Raw genomic sequence first — 12,493 nt, forward strand, 5'->3', positions numbered from 1 at the left:
CTCTTCCTAATAATTTTACCATATACTTAAAATTTTATTTTATTTATTTATTTATTTTACTTACTTAAAATTTTATGAACAAAAATTTCCACTTGGGTGCTTTGCTAATGAAGACCATTCTGAGTAAGTGTTGTTTTCCTTATAAGGGTAGAATCTTTTTAAAAGAAGTGAATGATTTACAAGATGCAGAATAAGAAAAAATATATAATTAATATAAAATATGGAACAGTAAAATTTAATGAAAGGAGGATAATTCTTGAAAGAACCCTGACATGGTTGCAGATGTAAGCAACATGCAAGCTATAAACAGCATCATATTCCCATCTTGATTAGTGTTAAAATATCCCTAAATATAGCCCAATTCATATCTGAGAAAAACATTTCAGGGCATGATTGCTGATAATGACAACAGTAACCAATAATAGTCAAAACCCATCCACTGCTATACACTCACATAACTTGTACTTAAAATATTCAAATTACAATTAATTCCCCCCCCCATTTATACCCTATATTGTTCTAGGTTTTAATTGAAAGATGCCATCCTCTTTATCCATTTTATTTTCTTATTTTCTTGCAACTTCTATTTTAACTTTACTAGAGACATAAAATATATAAGAACCTAGTAGTCTGAGTAAAAATAGAATAAATGGATAAACATTTGGGAAAAATAAGGAAACCCTTCCTTCTCAGCATGGACAAAAATAAACTTCAGGTAGATTAAAAATTGATGTAAAAATGAAACCACAAAAACACCTAAGAACATGCATCTAAATAACTTTATTAAATAATCTAATATTGTCCCACTGACAGATGCTATCATATATTAAATTCTAACTATATTTTCTGGTTGTGGGGAAGTTTTCAAGCATCACATACTCCCAAAGGGAACCCCCCCCCCCGACCCCGCAAAGAAAAAACCACCACTACCAACAACAACAAAAACTTCAGATTTTACTATGTAAAAACCAGAAGTAATGTGTCAGAAAATAATATAGGCAAATGTAAAAGGCCAACAATGACCTGGAGAAAATATTTCTAATAAAAGTGACAGTTAATATTCCTAATGTATAAAGAATATCAGAAAATAATAAGACAAAACCCAGTAGGAAAATGGCAAAGGACATGAACAAGCAACTCACAAACAGCCAATAAACATATTTTCAATGTTCATTCCCGCTAGAATCACTGAACCCTTCCCCCCCAAAAAAGATACCACTTTTTGCTGATATAGCGAAAGGGCAAAGGTATTTTACAATGCCTATTATCCAACGTTAGCAAAGGCTGGCAATCTAAGTAGGAGCAAGCATAGATTTGAGAAAATGGGTGACAGGTAAACAGGAATGGCTGCTTAAGCATATGTACGACTGCCATTATGGCGGGCTTCGCTGAGGTTGGAGATGGTGAGTTTTGGTAAATCCAGTCTGCGTGTCTACATGATTTTCTTCAGGAGTGCTCAGCAGTCAGTATACAAAAGAGAAATTGACAAGCTTAATTCAAGGTGTTCTTGCAAAGTAAGCATGGCACAATGAAAAGGGTGCAAAAGATAATAAGCACAAAATGAAGGGAACTAGTTATTCACCGAACTAATAAGTCCCATGAGATCTGGCATATAGGGATATTACTCTTTCCTTCTTCCTTATTATGTAACCATTTTAACCATTAGTGTATGTGTGTGTGTGGCCAATACTAAGTGCTCACTACAACTGATATGACAAATATACAAAGGATCATAAGAGGTACTATGTACAACTATATACCAACAAACTGGACAACCTAGAAGGAATGCAACCTGCCAAAACTGAATTAGGGTGAAACAGAAAATCTGACTAGACCAACTGCTAGTAAGGAGATGAAATCAGTTTAAAAATTTTTAAAGAAAGCCCAGGACTAGATGGCTTCACTGTTATATTTCACCAAGCATTTAAAGAATTCACATCAGTCTTTCTCAAACTCTTCCAAAAAATCAGTTGAAATGTCTCCTTTTTTGTTTATAGTTTTGATTTGGGTCTTCTATTTTGCTTGGTTAGTCTAGCTAATAGTTTGTCAATTTTGTTCATCTTTACAAAGAACCAACTCTTAGTTTAGTTAATCCTTTCTATTGTTTTCCTGTTCTGTATTTCATCTACTTCTGCTCTAACCTTTATTATCTCTTTCCTTCTGTTAACTTTGGGCTCAGTTTCTTCTTTCTATCGTTCCCCAAGGTGTACAGGAAGGTTACTTGGGCTTTCGCTTGCTTCTTAACCTAAGTGTTTATTGCTATGAACTTCCCTCTTAGAACTGGTTTTGCTGTATCCCATTACTTCTGGTATACAGAATTTCCATTTTCATTTGTCTCAAGAAACTTTTTTATTTCCCTTTTAATTTCTTCTTTGATCCCTTGGTTGATCAGGAGTGTGTTGTTCAATTTCCATGTTAAATTTTCCAGTTTTCCTCTTGTTACTGATTTCAGTTTCATATCATTGTGGTCAGGGAAGATAGCTGATATAGTTTAAGTCTCTGAATTTGCTAAGATTTCTTTTGTAGCCTACCTTATTTCTATCCTAGAAAATGTTCCATGTGTGCTATTTATCTTTTGCCTATTTTTGTGTCAGACTATTTTGTTGTTGTTGAGTTTTGAAAGTCCTCATATATTCTATGTGTTCCAAATACAATGTTGTGAGGCTTTTGTCCTATTTTAAGAATTTTATAATTTTAGGTCTACCTTTAAGTCTTTGATCTTATTTGAGTTAATTTTTGTATATGGTGTTAGATAAGGGTCTAACTTCATTTTTTGCATGTGATTATCCAGTTTTCCCAACACCATGTTCCTTTCCCCATAGGATGGTCTTGGCATCCTTGCCAAAAATCTTTTGACCGTAAAAGCAAGGGTTTATTCCTGGGTTCTCTATTCTATTTCATTGTGCTATGTATCTGCCTTTATGTTAATACTACATTGTTTTCATTACTGTTGCTTTGTATTAAGTTCTGAAATTAGGAAATGTGAATCCTCTAGCTTTCTTCTTTTTCAAGATTGTTTTGGCTATGCAGGATCCTGTGAGATTCCACATGAATTATAGAATGGGTTTTTCTATTTTTGAAAAAAATGTCCTTGAGATTTTGGTAAGAATTATACTGAATCTATAATTGCTTTGAATTGATATCTTAATAATAGAAAGTCTTCTAATCTATGAACATGGGATGTCTTTCCATTGATTTATGTCCTCTTCAATTTCTTTCAGCAACATTTATAGCTTTCATTGTACAAGTCTATCATCTCCTTGGTTAATTCCTAAGCATTTTATTCTTTTAAATGCTATTATAAATAGAATTTTTTCATAATTTCCTTTCCATTGTTAGTGTATAGAAATGTAACGGATTTTTTGGTATTGATTTTACACCCTGCTACTTTGCTGAAGTCACTCACTAGTTTTGTTTGTTTGTTCATTTTTTTTGCTAGAATCTTTAGGGTTTTCTAAGATCACATCATCTACAAAGACAATTTTACTTTTGCCTTTCCAATTTGGGTAACTTTTGTTTCTCTTTCTTAACTAACTCCTATGGCTAGAACTTGCAAGACTATTTTGTTTGTTTGTTTTAATGTTTATTTATTTTTGAGAGAGAGAGGCAGAGCACGAGCAGGGGAGGGGCAGAAAGGGAGGGAGACACAGAATCCAAAGTGGGTTCCAGGCTCTGAGTTGTCAACACAGAGCCCAACATGGAGCTCGCGAGCAGTGACATCATGACCTGAGCTGAAGTCAGACACTTAACTGACTGAGCCACCCAGGCGCCCCACTTCAACACTATTTTTAACAGAAGTGGTGGAAGTGGGCATCCTTGCCTTGTTCCTGATCTTAAAGGAAAAGCTTTTAGTCTTTTCCTTTAGGAAAAGAGCATGATGTTTGCTGGAAGTTTTGTATTATGTTGAGATAGTTTCCTTCCATTCTTAGTTTGTTGAGTGTTTTTATCATGATAGGGTGCTGAATTTTGTCAAATGCTTTTTCTGCATCGATTGAGATGACCATGTTTTTTTTTTCCATTTGTTAAATGATAACTATATTGTGTGACTTTCATATGCATTCCAGGAATAAATCCCACTTGATCATGGTGTAAAATCTTTTTAATATGCTTCCTAATTTGGTTCGTTAGTATTATGCTGATGATTTTTGCATAGGTTTCATAAGGGATATTGGTCTCTAGTTCCTTTTTTTTTTTAATTTTTTTTTAATGTTTATTTTATTTTTGAGAGAGACAGAGACAGCGAGTGGGCTAGGGGCAGAGAGAGAGGGAGACACAGAATCGGAAGCAGGCTCCAGGCTCTGAGCTATCAGCACAGAGCCCGACATGGGGCTCGAACTCACAAGCCGTGAGATCATGACCTGAGCCAAAGTCGGACACTCAACCGACTGAGCCACCCAGGCGCCCCTCTAGTTCCTTTTCTTGTAGTGTCTTTTTCTGGCTTTGGTTTCAGGGTAAGACAGGCCTCATGGAATGATTTAAGAAGTGTTCCCACCTCTTCAATTTTTAAAAAAAGTTTGAGAAGGACTGATACTAGTTCTTTAAATGTTTAGTAGAACTCACCAGTGAAGCCATGAGATCTAGGGCTTTTGTTTGCAGAGTGGGTGTGCAATTGATTTTTGATTACTGATTCGATCTCTCTACTAATTATAGGTCTATTCAATCTAATTCTTCATGAGTCCTGGTAGCTTTTGTATTTCTAGGAATTTGTCCATTTTATCTGATTATCCAATTTGTTGGCATATCGTTGTTCATTAATACTCTCTTAAAGTCCTTTTTATTTCCATACAATTGGTAGTAATGTCTCACTTTCATTTCTAATTTTAGTAATATGAATCTTCTCTTTTTTCTTAGTCTAGACTAGGTAACGGTTTGTCAATTTCGTTGACATATTCAAAGAACCATATTTTGGTTTGACTGATTTTCTCTTTGTTTTTCTAATCTCCATTTAGATTAGAATAAAGACTGCTCTAGTCTTTATTATTTCCTTTCTGTTAGATTTGAGTTCAGTGTATTCTTTTCTCATCCCTGAAGCTGTAAAGTTAGTTGATGATTTGACATCTTTCTTATTTTATTTTGTTTTTTGAGAGAGAGAGAGAGAGAGAGAGATTGCAAGCAGGGGAGAGGGGTAGAAGGAAAGAGAGAGAATCTTAAGCAGGCTCCACACTCAGCACAGAGCTCCAGAACCCAGGGATCATGACCTGAGCTGAAATCAAAAGTTGGATGCCCAACCCACTGAGCCACCCAGGGGCCTTTCTTGATTTTTAAATGTAAGTATTTATAGCTATAAAGTTTCCCCTTGATACCACTTTCACTGCATCCTGTAAGTTTTGACATGTTGTGTTTTCATTTTCATTTGTCTCTAAGTAGTTTATGATTAAATTTCTATAGATTTGTGAGTAAATTCAGTTTTCTTTTTGTTACTGATTTGTAACTTTATCCTGTTGTGGTCAGAGAGGACAATTTGTATCATATCTATCTTTTAAAATATACTAAGATCAATTTGTGGCCTAACATACAACTACCATGGAAAATGAGCAATGTGTACTTCAGAAGAACGTGTACACTGTTGTTTTTGTTGGGTAGAGTGCTTTGTATACGTTCATTAGATCTTATCAGTTGACTGTGTCAACTTCTGTCTGATTATTCTATTAATGCAAATAGGTTACTGAAGTCTCCAACTATAAATACAGATCTATTTCTCCCTTCAATTCTGTTAGTTTTGGCTTCATATATTTTGATGTTTGTCATCAGTTAAGTAAAGTTTAATAATTGTTTTATGTTCTTGCTGTATTGAACCTTTGATTAATATCCAATTGCCCTTATTTATCTCCTATAATAATTTTTGACTTAAAGTTTATTTTGTCTTAAACTCAAAATGGATAAAGGACCTGAATGTGAGACAGGAAACCATCAAAACCCTAGAGGAGAAAGCAGGAAAAGACCTCTCTGACCTCAGCTGCAGCAATTTCTTACTTGACACATCCCCAAAGGCAAGGGAATTAAAAGCAAAAATGAACTATTGGGACCTCATGAAGATAAAAAGCTTCTGCACAGCAAAGGAAACAATCAACAAAACTAAAAGGCAACCAACGGAATGGGAAAAGATATTTGCAAATGACATATCGGATAAAGGGCTAGTATCCAAAATCTATAAAGAGCTCACCAAACTCCACACCCGAAAAACAAATAATCCAGTGAAGAAATGGGCAGAAAACATGAATAGACACTTCTCTAAAGAAGACATCCAGATGGCCAACAGGCACATGAAAAGATGCTCAACGTCACTCCTCATCAGGGAAATACAAATCAAAACCACACTCAGATATCACCTCACGCCAGTCAGAGTGGCCAAAATGAACAAATCAGAAGACTATAGATGCTGGAGAGGTTGTGGAGAAATGGGAATCTTCTTGCACTGTTGGTGGGAATGCAAACTGGTACAGCCACTCTGGGAAACACTGTGGAAGTTCTTCAAAAATTAAAAATAGACCTACCCTATGACCCAGCAGTAGCATTGCTAGGAATTTACCCAAGGGATACAGGAGTACTAATGCATAGAGGCACTTGTACCCCAGTGTTTATAGCAGCACTCTCAACAATAGCCAAATTGTGGAAAAATCCTAAATGTCCATCAACTGATGAATGGATAAAGAAATTGTGGTTTATATACACAATGGAGTACTACGTGGCAATGAGAAAGAATGAAATATGGCCCTTTGTAGCAACGTGGATGGAACTGGAGAGTGTGATGCTAAGTGAAATAAGCCATACAGAGAAAGATACCATATGTTTTCACCCTTATGTGGATCCTGAGAAACTTAACAGAAACCTATAGGGGAGGGGAAGGAAAGAAAAAAAAAAAAAAAGAGGTTAGAGTGGGAGAGAGCCAAAGCATAAGAGACTCTTAAAAACTGAGAACAGACTGAGGGTTGATGGGGGGTGGGAGGGTAGGGTAGGCGATGGGCATTGAAGAGGGCATCTTTTGGGGTGAGCACTGGGTGTTGTATGGAAACCAATTTGACAATAAATTTCATATATTAAAAAAAATAATAATAACGTTTATTTTGTCTGATGTTATCATCACACCACACTCTTCTGGTTAGTATTTACATGGATTATCTTTCTCCTCCCTTTGACTTTCATTATGTGTCTTTAGATGTAAAATAAGTCTCCTGTAGACAGCATATAGTTGCATCTTGTAGTTTTATCCATTCTGCCAATCTCTTATCTTTTTACTGGAGAATTTAACCTGTTTATATTCAAGGTAAATACTGGTAAGAAGAAACTTCTACCATTTTGCTATTATTTTCTATATACCTTATAGTCTTTTTTTGTCTCTCATTTCCTGCATTATTGTCTTTTTTTAAGTTGGTTTTTATAGTGAATGCAACATTTCAATTCTCATTTCTTTTTGTGTATATTTAGCTATTTTCTTTGTGTTTCCCATGGGGATTACGTTTAAGGTCTGAAAATTATGTAACACTCTAATTTGACTTTATTCCAGCTAACGTCAATAACCTACAAAAAACCTCTGCTCCTTTACAGCTCCACCCCCACCCTGTCAGTAGCTGATGTCACGAAATACAAACTAATAATTATTTTAAATGCATTAGCCTCTTAAATGCATCATGAAGACAAAAAATGGAATTACAAACCAAAGTCACAACAATGCTAGCTTTTACAGCAAATATTTTTTTTAGAAGATATTAGGCTCTTAAATCATGTAACAAAAAGTAGAGTTCAAACATTTGTTACAATACTGACTTTTAGTTGCTTGTGTATTTACCTTTATCGAGATCTTTATTTCTTCATAAAGCTTGGAGTTACTGTCTACTGTCCTTACATCTCACCCTGCAGGGCTCCCTTGAGCATTTCTTACAGGGCAGGGCTAGTAGTAATGAGCTCCCTCAGCTTTATTTTATTTGGGAAGGTCTCATTCTTGTGAAAGAATGCCCTCACTTTTGAAAGACCATCTTGATTTTTTTTCTTCTTTGAGCACTTTAAGTTTTATTTATTTATTTTGAGAGGGAGACGGATTCTGTCAGTGCAATTTTTGCCTCGGTGCAGAGACAGATTACAGGTGCCTCCAACTTCACCACGTTCCCTGAAAACTATTTTTGTGTATTGATCTGGTCACCAAATAACTTCCTAAATACATTTACTAGTTCTAAAACTTTTCAATTAATTTTCTTGGGTTTTTGAAGTAGACAATCATAGCATCTATAAATAATCTAATGTCTCCTCCTTTGAAATACTTACACCTCTCACTTTTTAATCTAGTCTTTCTATTATTTAAAAATGTTATTGGCAAGCATTCTTGTCTTATTCTTTCTTGACTTACATACAGTATATTGGTAGTGCTTCTGTGTTCATTATAATGTGGGCTGTTAGTTTTACTTATCTTTACATGGTTAAAGAAGAATTTTTGCTTTCTTATTTAGTAAGATTTTTCCTCCAACAACCTGATGAACTATCATGATAATATAAAATTTTCTTATTTAACACTGAGATATTTAATGTATTTTCTAACACTTAAACATTCTTGTATTTCTGCAAATAACCCATACTTGTTTTGAACATAATGCTGGGTTTGGCTTAATGGTATTTTTAACTTTTTTTTTTTAATTTAAAGTGACTGATTTGTGATTTTCACTTTTGTACTGTCTTCTAAAGGCTTTTATGTCAGTGTTACAACACCTAAATTGAACTGGGAATTCTTCTATATTTTCCTGTGTTCTGGATAATTATCTGTTCATAGGTGTGGATGAAACTATCTGTATAACCTCAACTAAGCCTAGCAGCATGTTCTCCAATAACTTTTCTTCCCTCGCCAGGTGTATTCAAGTTTTCCACTTCTTTTTTTACCCTTTTGTCCACTTATATTGTCCTAAAATCACTCTTTTTATTCAGATTTTCAGATTATTTTAGCATAAGACTGTTACATTTTAATATGATATTTTCTAATAAATTTTAGTTCGTATCTCTGGTTAATATCTCAAATTTCTGATATTCTAATTTTTAATTCTTTTTTTTTGGTTAAAGAATTGCCAGAAGGTTGTCAATTTTGTTGATCTTCTCAAAAAAATCTATTTTTCCTGTTTCCTAATTTATCACAGAAATTTAATTCCATCTTTCCTTTTACCATTTTGTTTTGTTGTTCTCTTTCAAATTTCAAAAATATGAATGCCTACTATGTTTTCAGTCTGTAGCCCACATGTTTTCCAACCGGTAAAACTTTGGGTAATAAGCACATCCGTGTGCTTTTCCACATTCTACAGTCTGGCTCCTGTCCTCAGCACACAGCTACAATTGTTCTCAGTACGTCACGGATCCCTATATGTTGCCCAAGATAACAAATCTACTGTCCTTTTTTTACTAGAACTCTTTATACGGTATCTGTCATTAACCATGTCCTGCTTCCTGAAACTCTATTCTCTTGGCTTTTCTGAGAAAACCCTTTCCTCACTTTTCTCCTGAGTCTCCCATCATCCTCCCTCAGCATCCCACCACGGTGGGCTTCTTTTCTTCTCTTAAATGTCAGGGTTTCCCAAGACTGTGTGTCTGAGAACTCTGCTCTTATTAAACATGATTCCTAGTGACCTCATCCAAATCCATGGATGCAACTATCTTCTATATGTAAAACTATCTCAACCCATTGTACAGCTCCCAACTAGATAAGACAAAATAGGGTATCTCAAGGTATCCTGTCTAACTAATGTCAGCAATATCATCTTTATCCTGTAAATTTTACCATCTTTCCAGGTTACAGACACTTGTGATTACTATCAATATTCCCAGGTTGGTAACATAGGAATTATTTTAGGTTCCTCCCTCTCATGTACCCATATTCAATCAGTCACTAAATTCTGAAGGTTTACCTTTACCCCTTTAAGAATGTGTTCCTTCATGGCTGTTCCTAGAATCTCTACCTTAGATCATGATTTTCATAAAAAACTACCTTGATACTCCCATAATCTTCCTGTCTGCAACCTGGTCTCTCTCCTATCTACATGCTACACCACTTTCCAAATGATTTTTTTTTTTTAATTTAAATTTATTTATTTTGAGAGAAAGAGAAGCAGCAGGGAAGAGGCAAAGAGAGAGGGGGACAGAGGATCTGAAGCGGGCTCTGTGCTGACAGCAGAAAGCCCAATGCAGGGTTGGAACTCACGAACTACGAGATCATGACCTGAGCCGAAGTCGGACACTTAACCAACTGAACCACGCAGGCGCCCCCAGGTGATTTTTTAATAAATGAAATATTTGTTTACTGGTGACTCACAGCTTGTGCTCTTACAAATTCTTTTTATTTCCCCTACTTAGGATAGCCTCTGTCTACCCCCTTATCTACCTATTTAAATTCTACGTCCTTCCAAGTTTAAGCCTTCTATCTCCCTCTCTGGAAAGCTCCTTCTCCTTTTGTGCTAGCATTGCACCTTGGGCACATGTCTTTCATAAAACATGTGGTTCTATGGCAACCATTGATTAATTTAACTATTTTCCACTAAAGGAGAAGCAACCCGAGGCCAACCAATCTTGTTTGCCACTGTACTCTCATCAGCTAGCAAATGTTTGTTCATGTTCAAAGTACACATGAACTATTTTAAAAAATTTTTGTTTAAGTAAGAACTCATGTAAACATATACATAACCAGAACTGTTAGTCAGAGAATGGCAGATATCATATGATTTCATTCATATGTTGGAATCTGAGAAACTTAACATATGACCATAGGGGAAGGGAAGGAAAAGTAAGATACAAACAGAGAAGCAAACCATAAGAGTCTCTTAAACAGAGAACAGGGTTGATAGGGGTAGGGAAAACGGGTGATGGGCACTGAGGAGGGCGCTTGTTGGGATGAGCACTGGGTGTTGTATGGAAGCGATGAATCACGGAATCTACTCCTGAAGCCAAGACTACACTGTATGTTAACTGACTTGACGATAAAAAAGTTTAGAAAACTAACTAAATAAATAAAATCTTAAGGAAAAAAAAACACAAAACGGACTTACATAAACTTATGTAAACTTACATAAACAAAAATACATACAACAGAAAAAAACATAAGTGGGTCCAGGTCCATAAATTCATGTTGCTTTTCCAAAAGAATTTGAGTCCTACAGGAGGTCAGACTCCTAAGCTTCTCTGAACTTAGGGATGTAAAAATTGACCAGATAACTCAGGATTGGAATGCTACCAACTATTCTATATTACAATTCTGGGTCTAACATAGCCAGACTACTAGAGTGGTATGATTAAAAGAAAAAAAAAAAAAAAAGCTAGTATGTTGATTGTGATGCATCCTTAAAAGACCTGAGTCCTTAATAATGAAATAAAAATAAAAAAGCGTTTGCTTATTGTAAATCCATTCCTTAAGGTCTTATCACAACACACTGCTCAGTTGAAAATATTAGCTCTTGAGACTCTCAGATTTTTGTTACCAGATTTTTGTTGTGGTGCTTTACTTGTTTCCGGTGGGAGTTTTTTATTATCTTGTTTATTTTCATAATTAATTGCAGTATATAACTCAAAGGAGCATAAATTTCTTAAGGACAAAGCTGGACCATCAGAGAGTAAAACTATAAGCAAACTGTTTAGAAAAAAACATTCAGTAAGAGTTTCAGTTTTCCAATCTGTATGTCATCTTAGCCCTGACCTAAATATAGTAAGTTTGCTTTAATTACAACTTTTTGGTTATAGAAAACTGGTAGTGAAACTAAGGCTTGAGATTCTACCTCTAATTATGACTCAGTGTTACACTGTTCCAGGAACCCAGCCTATAAGCCCAGATCCAGTAAAGTCATCTCAAAGTAAATTTAATTGTTCACGGGAAGAACTCAGAACAACACTGTATGGAATGGGAACAAATTGCCAATGTAAAAACAGTAAAACATTTTTAAATGTGCAAAACTCACACTCACATAGTTTAAGAACTGCATTTTCCAAACATACCTTGTCCATTAATTTACTTGCATGAAGACTCAAGCTATTGAAGAATATTTTTTTGCTTAGCAAATGCATTTCTTCAATGGTAGTCAATAATGTAGTTGCACTATTTCCAACAATGCCACTAAAAGCAAAGAATATTTCAGGTTGCAAAACAAGCCTGACACAATGAGTTCTTTAACTGAATATAATGCGCTTAAAAGATCTAGATTTAAAATAAAAGTATGTATGGAGAATATAAGCTGTGAATTAAAAACAACTACTTTAGTTTCACATAAAAATGACAGAGATATTTTACTTAAGAGTTAGGTAACAAACAAATGTTTCCAGTGTTTCACAATCTCTTTTAGAAAAACACTTATAAGATGCAAATCCATCTATTTTTCTCTATTACGGTAAACGCATGTCTTGATTATCCAAGACCTAATTTTAACTTTAAGGAAGCCATTCCATCAATAATAACTCTGTTCATAAAATATTTAAATTTTATTAACACTGATTTATTCTTTCCATTAAAACTCTTACACCGGGGCGCCTGGGTGGCTTA

General features: G+C 34.9%; 1 protein-coding gene across 3 annotated transcripts in view; it reads right to left on the bottom strand.

The window, feature by feature from the left end:
- The window catches only part of COG6 (component of oligomeric golgi complex 6), an 80,061-nt gene that overhangs the window by 32,028 nt on the left and 35,540 nt on the right, over positions 1-12,493 (bottom strand). For all 3 annotated transcript variants that reach the window (XM_019447682.2, XM_019447684.2, XM_019447685.2), the window contains exon 13: positions 11,953-12,070. In XM_019447682.2, coding sequence (XP_019303227.2) covers positions 11,953-12,070 — 118 coding nt within the window. The remainder of the gene's footprint in view (positions 1-11,952; positions 12,071-12,493) is intronic.

This window comes from Panthera pardus, unplaced genomic scaffold, assembly GCF_024362965.1.
Source record: "Panthera pardus isolate Hobbes unplaced genomic scaffold, ASM2436296v1 HiC_scaffold_1, whole genome shotgun sequence".
NCBI lineage: Eukaryota > Metazoa > Chordata > Mammalia > Carnivora > Felidae > Panthera > Panthera pardus.